The 20,671-nt window shown below is 37.5% G+C and overlaps 1 protein-coding gene across 2 annotated transcripts; it reads right to left on the bottom strand.

Moving 5' to 3' along the window:
* Positions 1-2,825: 2,825 nt before the first annotated feature.
* MOK (MOK protein kinase) lies at positions 2,826-20,429 on the bottom strand. Of its 2 annotated transcripts, XM_063440519.1 has the most exons (12): positions 20,250-20,429; positions 18,581-18,695; positions 16,978-17,067; positions 16,622-16,692; positions 15,958-16,036; positions 14,817-14,865; positions 11,133-11,311; positions 9,067-9,168; positions 7,069-7,245; positions 4,708-4,816; positions 3,328-3,525; positions 2,826-3,111 (listed from the first exon to the last, which is right to left on the bottom strand). In XM_063440519.1, exons 1-12 carry the CDS (start codon positions 20,254-20,256, stop codon positions 3,031-3,033), a joined length of 1,257 nt encoding a protein of 418 aa, XP_063296589.1. In that variant the 5' UTR covers positions 20,257-20,429; the 3' UTR covers positions 2,826-3,030. The 2 variants fall into 2 exon arrangements, with proteins under 2 accessions (XP_063296589.1, XP_063296590.1); XM_063440520.1 differs by lacking the exons at positions 18,581-18,695; positions 20,250-20,429 and adding an exon at positions 17,476-17,546.
* Between the last annotated feature and the right edge of the window lie 242 nt (positions 20,430-20,671).

The following is a 20,671-nucleotide window of genomic DNA, read 5'->3' as shown; positions in this document are numbered from 1 at the left end:
ATGTGAGTAATTTGTTACATTTTAGATTTTTTTTTTCTACATAAGGGGCAAAAGGACAGTAGCGCAGATATGAATTTCTAACACTGCAGTGTTTATTTTGAAAATGTCTGGAGAGGATCAAAATGGTGCCTTTTTTGTGTGTGGTAGCGAATAAAGGCTTTTGTGCTGCAGCAGAAAATTTGTATACGCCTGTACGTAACATATTTTGCAGATCCTCATTATGAGCTACAATACTAAATGTATTTAATAAAATGAAATGGTATTGAGCACAAGGAGAAAATAAAGAAAAACAAAGAAACTGACAGGTAATGTGAGGGACATGTCATCATGAGATATGGTTTTCTTAAAAAAAAAAAAAAAAAAAAAGAGGTAAGGGGGAAATCACGGATTTCTAAACAAGAAGACGAGAACTGGATGGATAGCCAGAGCCATGGGCCCAGAAAGTGCCACATACAAAAGGACAAATGCAAATAGAAACCCAAAGAAAGACAAGATGGAAGATGATTGACGCAGGACGTCTTCACGAAGTCTATCCCAATCAGGTGCAGCAAAAATGTTGGACAGCACTGTAGACTATTATATTATTATAAATAGACTGACTGCTTGATTAAATTGTCTGTGTTTACTCACATTAACATACTTATGTTTACAGATTTTATTTATTTAAATCAGCCTTACACTATCATTTTGCATGTTAAAAATGTAGTCACTTAAATGCAGCTTGACTTGAGTGGGCAATTTGCATATTTTTATTTATTTTGGTCAAAGAATGAGGTGCACCAACAGCTGAAATGCTAATGCTGACTGAACTAGTGATTCCATTTAGAAGTTAATGATGTCCTATTCGACAAGAAGAAAGCTATGGGATGCCATTTTACCAGTTTATAGTTTTAGAGTCCAATACACGAACAAAGGAATTTCAGAGGTAAGACATATAAAAACATGGCAAACTTTTAAATCTACACACGGTTGTCCCGTTTCTTAAAAGTGAGCATTTAGAATGCCAAGGTGGACCAATCAGTCCCAACATCTCTTTTTTAATATTAGTCATTTATATTGGATTCTAAAAGGTCTTCTGTGTTGCCATTGTATGCTTTGATTCTGTAATAACCGTTTTCACAAATACAAACTTGCTACTGATGTACTCACTGCAGGGCTAGGCAACCTTTTGCACGCCAAATGATGTGGACTACATCTCCCACAATGCTCTTACAGCCAGAATGCTGGCAAAGCATCATGGAAGGTGTAGTCTAAAACATCTGGAGTGTGGAGGGTTGCCTATCTCTGCACTAGGGTTTCACCCAGTACTGTTTAATTGAATAAAACATGACCGTGAAATAACACAATATTTGCTTCACATTGTATCTTTAAGTGACACACTTTTATTGATCTCCGTTTAATCACAAGGCGAACTGAACCTGAAATCACCCCTTCCATTTTTTTCCCCATCCTGTTTCTAAAAGTGCATGCAGCACTTAGAGGAACACAAACATGTATTACTAGCGGTAGTGTACTAGTCCCTCTTGAGATTCAGGGCCCACCCAACGGTTAGAGTGAAGCATTTTACCTGCTTCTTTTCCAGTGGCGACACACTCTGTGCTGCCGCTTGCTTCTCTTAATTAAGCAAAACCTGGAAATTGCATCTGCGTTATTGTTGGAATCCTCCCAGGTGCCATACAGACCAAGGGAACCAGTGTGAAAAACAAACCGGTGTCAGGCATTCAGTGGTTACTCCAATGCAGATGGGACATGAAAATGTATTGTTTTGACTCTTTGATGAGCCATTACCTACTACAAACAAAATAAATATATATATTTTTTTTTTTACATCTTTTCCAGCGCCATGACTCCACTCGGTGCTGCTGCCTGCTCCTCCTCCTAAGATATTGTTGCTACACTGCCTTCTATTCCAATTCAATGCATCACATTGAAAGATTGGGGATGAAAAACTCATTTGCAGTGCTCATTCAATCAAATGCTTCTCATAAGGAAGCATTACATTCAATTCCCTGTTATCAGCATTATCAGCATTTGATGACTTTCAATGTCCTTATGGACGTCGAATGTCACGTGACCAAGTCCACCTCTATTGTTGCAGCAGCACCTCTAGTAGCTAGCAGGGCAGCCACTAGAGGTGTGTTTATTAACCCTGCAATAAATACATTCCCATTTCTACAAAACGACATTGTCATACATTACATGACAGCGGCGTTGCACCTAGACTACTTCATTGAGATGTAGTGGTCTAGGTACCTCTAGTGTATTATTTAAGTATGTATTCATAATAGAAGGGACTGTTTAACAGTTTGCCAAATGCTCCTCTTGCTAGATATTTTGGATATTTGAAGCCGTCTCAGCCACGTTTACTACTATACCCTAAAAATAAGTAATCCAACAAATTGTTAATTTAATATGGAACGGTCTTCTGTTGACGAGAGTTCATCCCAAAAGTGCGAACTGTTGGACATTTTAGATCAAAGCAGACTTGAGAATGCCTCCAATTTTGTTATATTGGCCTAAATCACTTTTAATTTGTTACAACTCACACTTTTTTAAATGGGCCTGTAAATAAACTTTGGACAAGCCTAGCCGTATGTTTGTATTAACAAAATGTATTCCCTGCTTAGATGCCAAATGAAACATCTAGTGGAAAACCGAAACACATTTTTTGATAATTGGTATTTGGAACAAAAAACCTAAAGGTAGGACATGACACAAAGATCCCCAAAATGAAGATTGTGTAAGTCATTTGATGACAGGGTATTTAACTGTTCATATTTAATATGAATACATTTTATTTATTTTTTTATAACAGTCTTGGAAAATTAACAAAGTCAAAAACTCAACCGAAAGAATATATGTACAAGTCAGATTAACAATGTAAAGTGCATGTGACAAATCAACTGAGCAGAGTATTTATTTAAAATGAAAACACGAAAACCTTAAGGAGCCTTTTTTTCCCATAACTAGCTTTGGCTGGTATGTCTCCATGACCGTATCTGAAATCAAAGATGGCTGAAACAAAAGACGTCAAACCCCTCCTCCTTTTCTTTCAATAGAAGGCAAGTGGTATGGCTTGAGTAGGACTTTCTCATGCTGGGTCTTTTCATACTGTTGATATAAAATTGGAATATTGTAATTATTCATCAATAAATTGTTGAATTAGAATAATACCCAAGTCAGTTATGGTGGCAGCGTGGCTGTTTTCGTCCTTAAATTTGAGAACTGAATTCCTGACAATTCTAAGTGTATTGAATTACGCTTTATGAAATTAAATGCACAACACCACAGTCCCTGCCTTTAAGTTGTTAAAGTATTTAGGTTTACCTTTGTGTCAAAATATTTGAAGTGTGGTATGTTCGAGAGTTTTCCGTTATTGCTAGCAGTTGGAAAGACAGACTGGAACTTAAGCGTAGGGTAGCTTACAGTCTTGCCTACTCCAGAAACATTGAGTTTTGGCAGCTCCACTGGGAAGGTAGGTCTGTGATGTCTGATAGTTGGTTCAGGTAGTGACTTCGGGATGTGCTGTAAAATAGAGTATAACTTTAATTTGCTATTTAGCCTGTTTTGTTTTTTTTCCCCTTTCTTTGTATTTATCTTTCGAGAACTGCTGGACCCACCCATAAGTACAGAATAAATATTGTATGTACCAAAAATCAGTTACCCCTATAAGCACAACCTCTACAAAATCCAACCACTGTTAATATGGACTTATTCTGCCTCATATGCTATTCTAAACACTATCGCTTCGCAATGACAGAAAATTAAGGGGACACTATTGTCACCAGAACTAAAGGCAGTTGTTCTGGTGAGTATAGTCAGTCCCTGCAGGCTTTTTGCAGTAAAAACGCTTTTCAAATAAAAGGCGGTGGTAACATTCCATCCTAGGGACACTCTTCAGATGGCTACTAGTGGTGCTTCCTGTGACACTGACATTCAGTGTCTCCACCCTCTGCATGGAGACCCTGAACTTTCCTTATAGAGATGCATTGATTCAATGCATCACTGAGGAGATGCTGATTGGCCAGGGTGGTGTTTGGCTCCACCCACAGCCCACCTCCTTGGCTGAGATCATCGGAATTGACTAAATTAAACAAGCCAATACTTTCCTATAGAAAACCAGTGTGATTGGCAGAGATCATCACTTCTGATGTTACTCAAGGAGGCAGATCGGGACAGGGCCAGTACCAGCAGCCCTAAATAAATGTAAGATTTTACTATATCTAGGGGGGCCTGATATTGTTTTTAACACTATAGGATCAGGAATACAGTTTTTTTTGTTCCTGACCCTATAGTGTTCCCTGAATGGTATCAATTACTAGGTACTACAGTAACAGCTTTGGGTGATCTAAAACTAGTTTAATATAAACCACTGAGAGGTGCAGGTTGTCTGCAATGCGTCCTCTTAAACCCCCTGTCATATAGGAAGTACTGGGAAATAAATATTTAGTAGCCGCCAAAATAAAATAACCAGATCCTCATTGTCTTACAACATACCTTAAATGTTCTTGTCTCTTTAAACAACCCCCAATTAATGTCACAAGTTAATTTATTAGAAACGTCTTTCCAAACAAAATAGACTAATTTAGGGAAGTAAATGATCAACTTGTTGTTTGAAACAAACTAGCATGAACCAGAAACTGTAACACGGATATTGTCATCTCACATTCAAATAAGGGCTTAATATTTGTAAATTGGAAAGTTTACCTGCCTTCGATCCTGTCCTGCAATCCGAAGCAAATAGCTCATGGAGCTTGTACTGTTTGCCTTCTCTGTTTGCATTAGTTGACGGTGCAGAGTTTGTTTCTCTAAGGCTCTAAAGTTAGACATTTGGGTCAGAAATGGAGGTAGAGCATGTACAAGATTTTTATTCAAATATACTAGCTTAGTATTACTATGGCCGTACTTGGGATTCCTGTGATGTAGTCTTATAGGGAAACTATGCACCAAAATAACTTAGCTTAATGAAATGGTTTTGGTGTATACATCATACCCCTGCAGTCTCACTGCTCAATTCTCTGCCATTTAGGAATTAATTCACTTTATTTATGCAGCCCTAGCCACACCTCCCCTGCTTGTGTCCTACAGTCTCCCTACACATTTCCTGTAAAGAGAGTTCTAATTGTTATCTTTCTTTATTGCACATTTTATTTCATTTAGAATTTCTTATCTCCTGCTCTGTTAGTACCTGCGAGAGCCTGCAGGAGTTGCCTGTGTGTGAGTAAAGTTCAAATAACAGAGCAGGCGATAAAATAAAAATCCTAATTTAAACACACTGTTCTGTAAGATCTGATTGAATATGAAACACTTTTTTCATTGAGGCTGTGTGAGTCACAGCCAGGGGAAGTGTGACTAGAGCTGTATATTAAAGTGATTTAAAGGACCAACAAAGTGGTCTAGATGCAGTGTTTCTATTGTAGGGTTAATACACCTCTGGTAGCTGTCAGGAAGACACCCATTGGGGCACTTCCACATCGAGAACCGAGTCAAACTAGACTGCCTAGAGCAGCAATTTGACACAAGCGCTGGATTGGAGCTGGGGTGTCTGCAGAAAGCAGTGTCACAATGGAAGAAAGGTAAGTCAATCAATCTTTTTCCATGCACTTGAAGGGAGCCAGAGATCTAAATTGCTACAGGACACTATGAACTTAGCAATTTGCATTTGTATTCTCAATGCAGTCATATGCATTTAACTACAAAATTGCAAAGAAATTAAGCAGAGAGACTGCCGGGGCACATACACCAAAACTGCTTCAATAAAAGTTCTTTGTGCCTAGAGTTAAAAAAAAAAAACAACACACTAAATTACCGTGATAATTTATCTTTAGTTTAGAACTCCAACAAACAAATAGTTGTCTTCAACCAAGCAAACGTTTAGCTGTAATAGCCACTTCATGATCTAACAATTTTTTTCCACGGTGCTGAGGTAATCCTGACATTGCAGCACAATTTTTAAATCCTCCATGACTGTTATGGGTTACAAAATGATTCAGAGGGCATGTGGCAATAGAACAGGTCAGCCTAAATGAAAATCAATGTAAACTGAAGAGGCAAGTTTATTTATTGGGAAAGTGCAGGGCTGTCCAGCTGGGACCTCTGGATAAGATGCCTCATTCCCACCAAGGCAAGACAAGCTAACTAGCAAATCCTTTCCTGGAAGTACCATAATTTCTTAATCTTCCTGAAGTAGTTATGGTGCAAATAAACTGTACCTGCAGACTCTTTATAAAAGGATTTATTCTGGAGATTTTTATTTTTATTTTAAGCCTGTGTGCAACTTTAATGTCTGTTGTAGTACGCATAGCACATCCAGACACAATTGAAAGGCTGCACCAGTTCTTTCTCTCTCTGACAGTTACACAGCCAGCAGTAGCTCAGTGCTATCAGCAGCGGCATACAGAAATGTATGCAGGAAGTTGTCCACTCCTATTCAAACTCCTTTTATGCTCACTGGGCTTCTGGGTGTTAAAATATACATCAGGTGTAATATATGAGGCAACCACTTGCTTAACAGCTGATGTTCAATATAACTCAAATCCACCCTCAGCCAATGGCTGGTTAAGCCTAATAAGATGTTTACTCCACAATAGCTAGTTTTATATAGAAATTAAAAATTTTAATGGACACATTCCCTTTTATTCCAGAAGTTTGGTCCTTAAAGGGAGAGAGAGAGAGAGAGAGAGAGAGAGAGAGAGAGAGAGAGAGAGAGAGAGAGAGAGAGAGAGAGAGAGAGAGAGAGAGAGAGAGAGAGAGAGAGAGAGAGAGAGAGAGAGAGAGAGAGAGAGAGAGAGAGAATGTATGTAATGTATGTATGCAATGTATAGATAGAAATTTTGCAAGGATTAAGTAAAAGTAATGCATTTTTAAACACCTTGAGGTTGATGTGTCTGATTAACCTGTTTATCTGTACAGTAATGGAAATAAGTCTTTAAAGAGGGTTTTTTTTTTTTTTAAAAGCTACAGCCTCAGTATATACAAACATACTATTTAATAATAAAGAAAATTATCCAAAACTAGGATAATTAGTATCGAATGTACCTAACTACTAAGTGTTTCATGCAGTGCTACCTGGATTCTGCAAAGTAAGGATGTTGCATAGCTTCTGTGGCACTAATTCTTTGCTCGGGATCATATTCTACCATCGCATTTAACAAGGACAAACATTCAAATGAGACGATGTTCGGTAATAGCTTTGTTAAGCCGATTCCTTTCTTGGGAGGGAAATCAAAATTCATTGCTCTTGACCTGCAATATAAAAATAATGCATCATATGGCGTTACGGCAGATTGGATTGTGATATTGACACCCGTGAAAGAAACATTAGTGCTTAAAGCAGCTCTCCTTTTTCATGAAAAAAAGAAACATGGTAGTTTTATTCATGTATTTTCAGAAGGGGGTGACCTGTTTATCCTGTTAATCCTCTGCTGAGAATATGAGGTTTTCAGAACAATGGAACGGCCAGAATTCGGTGGTAAATCTAAATATGTTTAGCCAATGACAAAAAAAAGCAACACATACTATATTCACCGCCACAATAAAAGCAGAATAATCCAGGTCCCTTTAGAAGCCATCTGCTAATTTATCTGTAGCATCAGACTGCATTGTGATAAATCACACCTTCTCTATATTCTAAAACTGGATTACTGTATATTCCTCCCTCCAAAAAAAAAAAAAAAAGGTACACTTGAAGCACTAAGGCAATTACATTTTAATGTATTTGCTTTGGTGCATATATTCTCCCTTCCTTCTACCTTTTTTTTTTTTTTTTTTTTTTGGACAATGTAAACCATGGCCATTTTGAATGTTTACATTTGTCCAGAAATCATACCTCTTGTACATGTCAGTCAGACAGACACTAAAGGGACTCCCTACTTGAGACCTTAAAGGCCTTCATTTCTAGTGTCATTATGGTTTGTATTAAATGCTTCTCTATAAGAAGGATGTGATTGGCAGAGCACAGCAACTGCTGCGCATGTGCCCTACATCTCCAATGCATCTTTATGAGAAGCACCGGATTGGAGAGAGCTAATCATGCATAAAGGCAGAAGGAGAGAAAAAAAAGCCTGACTATAAACAGCAAATGCCAGATTAAAACCCCATCTAGTCACTAGGAGAAGAGAAGCAATGAGACTTGAACACAGTGCAGTCCCTTTAAAAGGTCAGGGGGTATACATGCTCATTGCGAACTGTAATACGCAGTGGTTATCATAAAGTGAAATGCTTCTTCCATTAGCCTGCAATGCTAATGCCAATACAGAATGCCACCAAATTGATGTTTTCTGAGATAGAGTCTGTGGTGTAATTGGAAAAATTTGGCTTGCAAAGTCCTGTTTTCCAGTGAGTGTGCGATGAAAGTTTTGTAACATAATCAAGTAAAATTCATCTGTAACAATGCTCACAATGCCCCTTTCAATCCCTTATCTCTTGGGAACAGATCGTCCAGGTTTCTGCCGATGCATGTCTCAACTGGAATCATCCTGCTTAGCCCAGGTAACTAAGCGTAAGGTCAGAAAACCCAGTTAGTCCTGTTATCATCAAAGCTGCTAACTGCATTCTCCAGGGAGAGAAAGGCTGAACTCTCACTGGAATTACAATTAAAACATGGATACTAGAAGGGAGGTGCTTTCACATTAGTTTAGTTACCATGGTTAAGCAGAAAAATTGTGGCTATGATATTTAAAAAGGTATGAGCACATATTGCAATTACTACTTGCAGATTCTCTAAATAAGCCTTTGTTCCAGTCCATCAAAATTGGCCAAAACTCTGCAGGGATCTTGTAAATTTAGTGTTAGATGACGACAACCAATCTCCACTTTCTTTCACAATATATGGTGTGTATATTAAAGGAACATTATATGGTCAGGAAAACAAACGTGTATTCCTCAGCATTTAGTGTTTAAAAACTATTTAGCAGCTCCCCCCTGCCTTATTTAGGCATTGCGAATATACTTTTCTCTGAAAATTCAGTGTTTACAGCAAAAAGCCTGCATTAAGCTGTAGTTGTTATAAGGACTATAGTGTCCCTTTAATATATATTATTTCAACGTTGCTTCAGAGGAACTTACTGTTTGAATTTTCTCAGTACTGCAGAATCTGGTGCACCCAGCACATCGTGGATTTTAGATATTTGGTCCAGCTCGTTTGATCCAGGAAAAAGTGGATGAAGACTAAAAATGGAAATAATAATACGGCCATTTATGGCTTTATTTGGATAGAAAACACAATCATGTCTGGCTTTCTGCTGCAGATAAAGCTATTTTTATTGGCATACACAGAGCCTTCATTATTCTAAGATAACTGCAGTTGTGATTTTACATTCAGGCAGATATGATTATTATTTTTGGCAGCACTTATACGATAGTCTACTCTATTGTGTTCAAACAAGGCATGATATTTAATATCCTATACCTTGAAAATTGATACTTCCTACTTCTGGCTTGACACTAATGACCACGTAACCCTTGTTAAGGGATGCCCACTCTTCTCTCATTGTCTTTGACCTTGCATGCAGTTGATACTCTGCTTTAAGTGTTGAGGCACATACCAATGTTGGTAGACATTCTAGTTGGCTATACAATTTTTACAGCAACCACCATTTTGAAATGATCTGATCTCTTAACCCCTTAAGGACCAAACTTCTGGAATAAAAGGGAATTATGACATGTCACACATGTCATGTGTCCTTAAGGGGTTAAACAACCCTTACTGCATGTTCTATCCACACTGTAAGACTTGGACCATTAGACTGGACCCGCACAGCTCCTAGCCTATTTATGGCTACACTTTCCTATCATTGACAACTCCATTGTTCTCAAAGCCCATAAGAACCTTCTTTAAACCCAGAAAAATGCCCCTTAAAATCTTAAACTACACATACTTCTCTCCAAGGAAAGTAACAAATGAATTTTACTGCACTTTCTTATTGTACACTTTGTAGCTGCTGCCTTAATATTAGGAGGATTTGTACCAAAGTCTATATGGGCCTGCTTATTGATGCATTTTTATTTGGTCCCATCCAATGTTGCTTGAACATCACTTAGCTCCTTAATAAGTTTTGTTAAATGTTCTACTCTGGAATTTCAAAAACAAACAAACAAGAAACTCTTAAATTAGCAATGGTAGTCTGCACCAGAATACTTCACCTTTAGAAACAATATACCACAACTAACACAGTTTCAAGAAAATTAATATCTTCAAGATTGACTGGATAGAAACTTCAGTGAAAAGTACCTTATCTAATAAAAATTAGCATAATGATGGGGGAAACACTAGATCCTATCGTCTGGAGCAAGCTCAAGAGTTTTCTTGCCTATGTATCAGTGTCTACCTACACTCTATGGAACGATCAATCCCCTGAATATTAACTACACCTTCTATTTTGCACAAACGATACTTACTTAGAATGCACACATTAACTAAATGAACACGAACGTCAGGAGTACAAAAATGTATTCCTAACATTAAAGTGTTGCACTGCCCAGTTAGATTATTGAACCACCCCTCCTCCACGTGATATTAAGAAAAGAAAACAAACAAGATAAAAAAAAAATTAAAATACTTTTTACTCACAACAGTCTAACCATAGCCATAGCTTCAGTAGCTAATATCACCAGTACTGATGATCTCAGCCAATCCAATGCTTCCCATAGGGATGCATTGGGGTGGAGGGGGATAGTGTGAATGCTTGACAAGCACTGTGCTGTGCCCACTAGCATCACCTCAAAGAGATTTATTGACTCAATACATCTCTATGGGGAGCATTCGGCATCTCCATGCGCACATTGATTCTGCAAAGGTATCAGAAACACAACCAGGAAGCCACTCTACTGGCTGTCTAAGTGACAGGCTCTAAAGGGGGTGTTAGGCAGCAAAGGAAACACTGCTTTTTTTTAAAAGAGGTGATTAAGCTGCTAAACTGCAAGGACATTAAGCCCCATGAAGCTGTAGTGGTTCCGGTGCTTAGAGTCTCTATTTAACTCCTAGATGACCGATAATTGAGCAGTGAAAGTGCAGGGACAAAATCTATACACTAAAGTTGCTTTGGTGCTTAGTGTCTCTCTTGTATTGTCCGTATCTTTGTGTAATTTTAAGAGGAACTATATATATTTCAGAAATGTGTTTTATGGATTACCTGGAAACTTCAAACATGACACAGCCTGCACTCCAAATGTCCATTTTGTGCGTGTAATACCCATCAGTAAGAAGGCACTCTGGGGCACGGTACCAACGAGTGGAAATATATTCGGTGTATGGCTGCTTTGAATAAACACTGCGGCACGATCCAAAATCACCAAGTTTTAGGCGGTCTTGCTGTAAGGATAGAAGAAATTATCTGCCATAATCATAATCCATGTGTAACAGCAGTAATAGTGAAGTCAGTCAATAAAACGAACGTAGTGCAACTGACATTCCATTTTTTTTTGGCCTGGATATGTCCCCAAGCTGGCTGCTTCCAGAACTTTTGCTATTGTAGAGCCACATGTTTGAAATAGGAAAGCAGGTATAACATGTGCAGGTGTCATAAAGGTGAACCACAACATTCCAAATAATTTTATTATTGTGTTTACTTGGCCCCTATATCTAATAATTAAAAAAAAAAAAAAAAAATGTAAAAAAATTATCGTTGGAAAAATAAAATGAAACGCTGCTATATTTAACTCTATCCTGGGAATGAGTGCGTCCATTTTAGTTCCCTGTCAAGTTCTGTGTTCAGTGAATACGTACGTGGATGTGAAGAAACAGAAACAATGTTTTTGTACCTCCTTCACAATTTAATCCAGGCACACATTGCATTGATGTCAATTGCTAAAACCTTTAATATTCTTGAAAAACAAAAAAACAAAAAAGATACTGGTAATTTTAAATGTTTCATTCAGTGGAGAAATGTCAAAAAGTAATGGGTTTTCCTTTAAAAACTTGATCTGTTGTGTTTTTAGAAACGCACACCCCACTGAAAGATGTCACAGGAGGAAGCTATATTTAATCCTCTGCCCATTCAAATATATTTGTATGGCGTGCAAACTATACAAATCCTTACCGGACAGGTTCTACAAGGCCACAGCAGACTTTTACTGACAATTTTGGGTAATGCTGCCGAATACTGGGACTGCTCCTTTATTTCTCAGAGACTCCTCTATTTTAATCATCATTGTCTCATAAAGAATGCCTATGCTAACTTTTTCTGCAAGAAAGGACTTAGCTATGTAAAGGAGTCATTTGAGCCTTACGGTAGAGGACATTATTGCTCTTTGAATGAGAAGTTATAGCCACTTGTGGGTCAGGCTAATCAAGTACTTTCAATAAGTGGTTCTAGTCAATCCACCTTGTCTCCCATATCATTAAATCCCTGTTTCAATGATTATACTCCCTACCTTACCACTTGCCTATATTTATATCTATTATATTTTCTTCCTTGTGTTTGGACATAAATATCCGGGAGCAGCCATTTTGTTCTTCTCAGCCTATGATGTCTGCTGTTTGCCCTTTTGCGATATTGATTTTACAGAGTATTGTGGGTAAATTTGATTGGCGACTGAAACATTAATCTTGCCTAAGCTCTGCCACTTTAAAGCTTTGGGATTATGTCCAGAACTTCTAATCAACTATGGAAATCCTGCATGACCAAAGGGGTTCCAGTATTGGTATGTCAGTTTTCTACTCCGTTACCAGGTGATAAACCTGAATTACAGAGTGACTTCTAAAATTTCGGATTGTGAGATTCATTTTCAGAAGCACTTGGATCTCTCTCCAGGCTTCAGAGGCACTCATTTCTACAGATAAACTATGGTGGAGTATTGCAAGGAGAATGGGTTTCAAGGTTGAACTTGATAGACTTTATAGTCTTTTTTATTTTTTTTCTTCAACCTGGACAACTTTATAAATGTAATCAGCATTAGTATTCCATAAAGATATAATCTTTATGAAATACAAAGACATGTCAGAGCCGCTTTAATGATGTCATCCACAGATTTTGTATCAGTTGCTTGAATTGACTCACAAACTGACATTACTGGATAATATGATCTTTTCCAGGAGAATAGCAACTAAATATATTAATATAAGGGGGATCATGGAATTTTGGGAAATCTGTCTATAATGGATCCATTTTCTAATTGTGTAAATGAAGGGAGTATATAAACGTAGAACATTCTGAATGGGCTTTTAGTTGACTTTTAGAAAGCTGGGACATAATGTTAAAGAATGTGGAATTAGAGAATAGAAAATACAAAACAGAAACAGAATTTGATATTTTCACAAGTAAAAAAAAAAAAGCCACTTTAAAAGAAATGTCTTCAGTTGACTGTGTTTTGCAGGTTACGTGAAAATTTGAATGCCAGGTCTGCACATTCGGCACATTTATTGTTGTTATGCAAAACAACATTGTATAGAATTTACAGGCACAATTTCTTATCAAATCATGAATCTCTACACATTCAGCAAGTTGCTAAAATGAACACTCAGCAAAGTGAAGGAATCTGACCGAGTCAGACTTGGAAAACACATTTGGAAAGTATTAAAGGGACACTGTAGGCACTGTGTCCGCTTCAACTCCTTAAACTGGTTGCAGTGTCTGTAATCTCATTGTACCATTATTTCATTCAGCATTAAACAGTTTTTTACTTTTTGTGTTTTAATGCTAAATGAGTACCTAGCAGCTCCCCATCCCATCTGTGCTGTTTTGGCTAATGAGGAAGCTTGAACTGCAATGGACAGTTGTGATTGGCTGAGAGTGTCAGCTTACTTCTTTCAGCCTATCAGAGCTCCAACTGATGGTATGAATGGGTATGACAACAAGTTAGTGTGTAATCTCTGCATTAGCCACACCTCCAGAAGGGGTCAGACTGTGGGTGTCCAGGGTCTTTATTTAGTGTTAAACTGCTCTAAAGTGGTTTAACACTGAATGGAGGGAGAGTGCCAGGAAACTCCAGGCACTATAACCAATTCAATGACATGAAATGGTTATAGTGAGTACAGTGTCTCTTTAAATGTGCACGCAGTATACTGATAATACCTTAAAAATAGATGCATAACATTAATGGATCTCCTAGATTCCTTACCAACAGAGGTTTATGGGACATGTAGTTCAGCAACAAGCAATAATTCTGCGCAGCAGATAAAATGCGGGTGCCTACGATGATAGCGGATAATAGCGGGGATAGCCTGTTAATTTAGGAAAGGACTTGTATAGTGTGCACGGTATGTACAAATGCTTGGGTGGGCAGCTTCCTCTTGTGATATGTCTCAGTTAGGGAGTGTGCTTATAGCTGCTACACTTAATACTGATAGCTGCAATTATAAGCAATTATGTGCAGGGACATAGTTCCAGGGAGCACTTGTAGCATGAAGTGCATTTAGCAGGTCTTTGAATTATTTTTACAGATCAGCTAGTTTAGCCTTAATATTCCTATCTGGATTTGTACATTGCTCCGATCATGCAGATCTACCTTTTGAATATCTGAAAGCCACTGTTTGTTCACTATGTCCACTAACCTCCACTGCCTAGAAGGACTGCAGTTGAAATTTTGATCATATTCTGTGTATAGTCACCAGAACAACTACAGCTTATTTGATTGGCTCAGAGAATCCCTTGTGATGATGTCAGCCAAGCAGGCAGATCAGGGGCAGAGCCAGCAGCTGCAGACTTGAACAAAAGTAAGATTTTACTATATTTAGGAGGGTACGGGGGAGGGAACAAGGGGGGCTAGATGGTTTTAACAGTATAGGATCAGGAATACATGTTTGTGTTCCTGACTCTATAGTGTCCCTTCAAACAAGCTGTATCTATATCTATGTTGAACATAAACAGGTTTCTCACCTTAATAAGAATATTCTCTGGTTTCACATCTCGGTGAAAGATGCCATTTCTAGTGTGTTTTAAAACAGAAAAAAAAAAATACAAAAAAAAAACACATTTAGTGAAATAAATCTGGAGTTCAAGAACAATGCTCCTTACATTTTGCCTTTTTTTGCCATATAATTAAAAAGTCAGGGCTGCCATAATTTACAAGTTTAATGTGTAATGTGTCACTATTCATTAAATGTGTCACATTTTATTAATGCAATGTACTAATTTAATTGCCATCAAATGTATAGATTAAACATAGAATTGCCAAAGGACAATCCAAAATCCACCCCCTCTCCCCCCAAAAAACACACACAAAAAAAACCACATACACTTTTCATCCCACGGTGCTTCAAGCGCACTAACGCACACAAGGTTCTACATAAAAATGGCATACGCGTGACCTTGAGCATTCATTCCAAAATGATGTATGTGACACTAATTATCCAAACACATACAAGGAGAGTATATCCATTATCTAACATTAAAGGACCACTATAGGCACCCAGACCACTACAGGCTCAATGAAGTGGTCTGGGTGCCAGGTCCCCCTAGTTTTAACCCTGCAGCTGCAAACATAGCAGTTTCAGAGAAACTGCTATGTTCACATTGAAGGTTAATCCAGCCTCTAGTGGCTGTCTCCCTGACAGCCATTAGAGGCCGCTTCCGCAATCCTCAATGCGAAAATCGCATTGAGAACACGCTAGACGTCCATAGGAAAGAATTGAGTAATGGTTTCCTATGGGCGGTTTGAATGCGCGCGTCTCTAGGGGGAGGAGAGGTCACCAGCGCCGAGGTAGCCCGGCGCTGGATTAAGGTAAGTGGCTGAAGAGGTGACCTAATAACCCTATAGTGCCAGGAAAACAAGTTTGTTTTCCAGGCACTATAGTGCTCCTTTAAGCAAATATCTGAAGTAGTTGAATACATTTACCATGTGTGTGGCTGCAATGATGTATGGATACAATTTTGAGCAAATTAAATTGCAACCAATTCAGGAAGACAGAGTCCTGCGTTCCTCCATGTGTAACAGACATAACTGGTTCTTTATAAATACATAATACCACACTATAACCAACTATTTAGGAATGACGATGTATTCTGAATTGTTACCTACTTGTGTATATGTTCAAGTGACTTGCAAAGCTGGTACATGTAATTTCGGATTTTATGGTCAGGCAATGGTTGTCTGCGACCTATTCGCAATGGAATAAAAAGGTAAAATTTCATTTATTTTTTGACAAAGGAAGACCTCTAATTGTGCAGATTAAACTGACCAATGTTTATTTCCAGGCCATGGGACGCATTCTCCTAGATTGAAGCAGATTTTTCACTCCTTTGTTTGCGAAAGGTTGTCCTTTACAGTACCTGCTTTTGTTGACCAGCTTCTCCAAACAAACTAACGGTGGTATGTACAAGAATTGCAAACTATGGGGTTATCAATGTTTGGAGTCTGACTGAGATCCACCTACAAAGTGAATGGTGAATGGAAACTCTGCATTCAATCCAATGAACCATACTGCTTACATTTGAACTCTACCTTGTCATATCCTATTCTGCACTATTGAAAATTCCTTATTTTCCTTCCTGGGTTATAAAGGAGCACTTTAAGCACCATAACGCCTACTGCCTGCTATAGTGGTTATAGTGCCAGGATTGCAGACAGCTGTCCTACAGCCAAATTACGTGTTCACATCCACAACTTCTACAGTGCACTCAGAGCTGTGCAATAAGGAAGGGGCAGGCTACTAGTGGCTTATTAGTGAAATAATTTATGTTACCTTTAATTAACTCATAAATATTCATGTCCATAAGTTCACATATCAGAGCAAGGCAACCAGATTTTCTATCACTGTAAAAACAGAAAACAAACAAATGCAATTCACACATTCAATCTGAGATATACACATGAAATAAAACACAAATATCAACACTTAAAATAAAAAAAAACATTAACAATCTGAGTTATATAAAAGTATTAAAGCAATCATTAACCCTTAATATATATATATATATATATATATATATATATATAGTTAGTTGTAATTCATAGCAATTAATTTTAGGATATAGGGAGACAGATTTACTATTGATCTGTTTTTTTTTTTTTAATCTATGTCTGCACATAGTTACTTACAAGACAACTTCATGTAGTATTAGAATATTTGGATGTGGACTCAGTCGCCTCAGAGCTTGTACTTCTCGCAGGTTATTAACCTGTTCAGTGCTGAAATACAAAAATCAACATTTGCGCAAATCAGTTATCAATTACATTTAACATCTTATGTATCAAAAGCCAGGCATCTTTGTGTAAATGTCAACATAGACATCAATCCACACAGCACAAACAAGAGATAGGGAGAAAACAGGTCTGACCATATCTCATTTTCAAAGGCTTCTGCAAGAACAACCTTGCTTAGTTATACATTTACACCTTCAGTGTTTGACCACAAGAATCAAACCTTTGTGAGCAAAGTGAATTGCATTTGACTATCCCACCCTTGCAAACCTCACCCGACGGGTAACAAAAACAAAAAGAGGCAAATCAATAGACATTTTTTCAGGTGGTGCATGGTGCAGAATGGGCATTAAAACACACAAACATTTGCAAAAGGACCACTAGTCTAATGTATACCTTCTCAAACAATGAGGCTTGATCAATATCTGCTGTGGTGTCAACACCATTCAGAGGGACCTCATTCTACAAATATCAAAGGAAGAAAGTCATGCAAGGTGAAACATGGCCCAGAGATTACAAAAGACCCAAGGCCTGCCTATTAAACAAATGGCCAGGTAAAAATAAGGACCTGCTTTTAAGGACAACAGTGCCATCTTCTGGCTTGGAATACAAACCTGGGTGATTGTACTGTGATTTTTTTCTTTGGCAGAAATCAGACCAATTAAGGGGGAAAAAAAACATGTTGCATGTAGTCTCAAATCCAGTATTTAATGGGCTAGTTTACAAATAGGATACTAAGCAAAGCATCTTAAAAAGCTAATATTTTGGAGAGTCACAGGGGCAGCATGTTTAGGTAGTTGCTCACAGTAGTACGCAGGAATAATTAAAAACAAGGCTAATTGCACAGTAATTAAAGGAATTAGAAAGCTGGTTATAGAACAAATAGTCATTATCTAAAGATATACATCACATAAAAGGACGTGGATCTGTGGCATTTCATAAAAAAAAAAACTCATTAATAAATACATTGAAACAATACGAGCTGAAGTGACAAATATTCGAACATGACCTTCTTATAAAAATGTCTAATGTATATGCAATGCTGTCTTAAATATAAACAAGACAAAATTTGGTTGAGCAAGAAAGAACCATCAAAGCTTCCCCAGTGGGTATGACAGGCATAATGAATATGACCTGGCTAAGACATTCATGTATAAAATGAGACGTCCATAAAGAAACATCATTGGCTCTCATTAAAGGAATCTGTAGGAAGAAGGTCTCAATAATGACGGTAAAGTGGTTGTGTTATGATCAACATTTTCTATTTGTTTAAAACACCAAATACACTTTTTATTCAAGTGACCTTCTTGCTGGTCTTTCTTGAGGCAGAAAGAGATCAATTTAAATAAAATGTCCCCACAATATAGAAAACATTACACCTTTGTTCTTCCCCCTCCCCTCGTCCCTGGTGGATACTGTATATAATTTCAGGACATGATATTATCAATAATGGAGCAATACGAAACAGATGTGATGTTCATGAAACAATGGATCTACGTACCTTTTAAAAAGCTGTTTCATTTTTTTACATGCATAGTAATTCCCGTCCTTTAGACTCAGAGTTTTCAAAACTTCTGAAAATGTCCCTTCTCCGATTTTAGAAACTGTTTTATATCCTAAGAAATCAAAAATCCCAATTATTTGTCTTCATATTTTACATACAATATATTATCACCCATTATATTTCATTAACCCCTTAAGGACCAAACTTCTGGAATAAAAGGGAATCATGACATGTCAGACATGTCATGTGTCCTTAAGGGGTTAAAGTAGTGTAGTATATTGTGTGTCGTGTATGTGTGTACATCTAATATAATACATTAGGTAAATCTTGTAGTCTGGGAAGGCGCAATTTTGGAGTTCATGATCCAGCCAAATTGTACATTCAGTATGTATACATACAGCATGTGTCTTTCCTCTATGCCGTTGTTGTCACCATACATAGGAACATTACGTAGTTTGAACATCTACAAAATACTAGTGTGGGAACCTTTTTGATCTCATTGACAGTGCTATACACAAAAATATTAGGCTTTATGTTACTGCAGTGCTCTCTCCCCCTTACCCAATCACTAGTCAAGAAATTTACTGGCCTTACCTACTTCCCTCCAGTGATTTTTTTTTTTTTTTTATTTGATCAATTAAATCACACAGCATTGTTCACAATTGCCTAGTCAGTGATACTGCGCAATATCATTTTCTGGGGACATCCAATATGCAATAATACTGCCAATACTTATATTTTATTCATACAAATAAGATCATGAAAACAAATATTTAATAATTAAATAAAATGGGGTTTAATAATTGCCACCACAAGTCTGGACTGAATTAATCAGCAAATGGACTTGTTTGATCAGAACAACATCAGATCTTTTCTTCAATTCAGATAATTCTATTGGTCAAATATGGCATTGTGGAAGCACTTACTACCACTGGACTTCAATTAGGCAAGAAAGAGTCAGGTTCACAACCTACCTGGTAAGGAGTGCCTATGCTTTCATTGAGACATACAACAATACTAATGACAAATTGTTGTTTTTATTTACTAAATGACTGAATTAAAAACAGTAATGCACAATAGTGGGGATGGAAAACAAATGTCAAATCCAGCTATTTTTCCAGCTGGGCTAGTTTGGCATTCTGGTTCTTAATGCACATGTCACTGTTTAGTGAATAACCCCCATGTATGTCTGATTTGTCCAGTTTCTGCTAGTTTTAATTCATCTTAATGAATTAATAATCCAATAAAGGTAGATACACTATTAAAGAAACACACCCTGACTTCATTTTTAGACTAAAAATTCACATAGCTAGTTTGGCAAGTCTGTTTTTATTTTTCCCATGCACAAGTCACAGTTTAGTAAATAAACCCCTTGTAGGTCTGGTTTCTCCACTTTGTCAGTTTTAATTATTCTTTTTGAAATACTGAAATAAATAATAATAATTATATATATATATATGATCCAAGATGGAAAAACAAACACCCTGGTCCTTATTAGAATGACAATAAAGATAGTATGGCACTTTGCATTATAATACAGTATTTATGTGAACTTTGTGGAAAACCTAAAATTTTTGTGACAAAAATTTTTTTAAAAAAAAGAAATAAATAAAAAGTATAATTTTAAAATGTCTTATAAAGTGGCTGTTTTGGACTCAGTGCTTACTGTTCATGGTGTCACAGTGAGGGCAGCTCGTTAGAAGGGTCCTGGCATGTCTCCCCGCCTAGCTGGACGGTCACTATCCTGGAAAGCAGTGTTGCTGTCAGGGCGCCATATTGTTCGTCCTGTCTCCAAGGCAACGCGACACCTCGCACACAATCCTCTTCCCCCCGACCTGGAGCCTGTCACCAAGGTTCCCACGGGAGAAAAGGGCCGGGCGTCTGACGTCACCACGCACGCACGCCCTGGGGCTGCAACTCTTCTATCCATAGCACATCACTGAGAACTCCACCAAACAAGAAACAACATGTCTAGAGCATGGCTTTATCAAACTTAAAATATATATATTATTATTAGTAGTAGTAGTAGTATAAACAATCTGAAAACAGTATATTAATTGTAAAAGAAATAGTAGAAGAAATTCAATT

This window comes from Pelobates fuscus, chromosome 13 (assembly GCF_036172605.1).
Source record: "Pelobates fuscus isolate aPelFus1 chromosome 13, aPelFus1.pri, whole genome shotgun sequence".
Classification (NCBI taxonomy): Eukaryota; Metazoa; Chordata; class Amphibia; order Anura; family Pelobatidae; genus Pelobates; species Pelobates fuscus.
The sequence above is the reverse complement of the archived record's forward strand: the minus strand, read 5'-3'. Positions and strand labels throughout refer to the sequence as shown.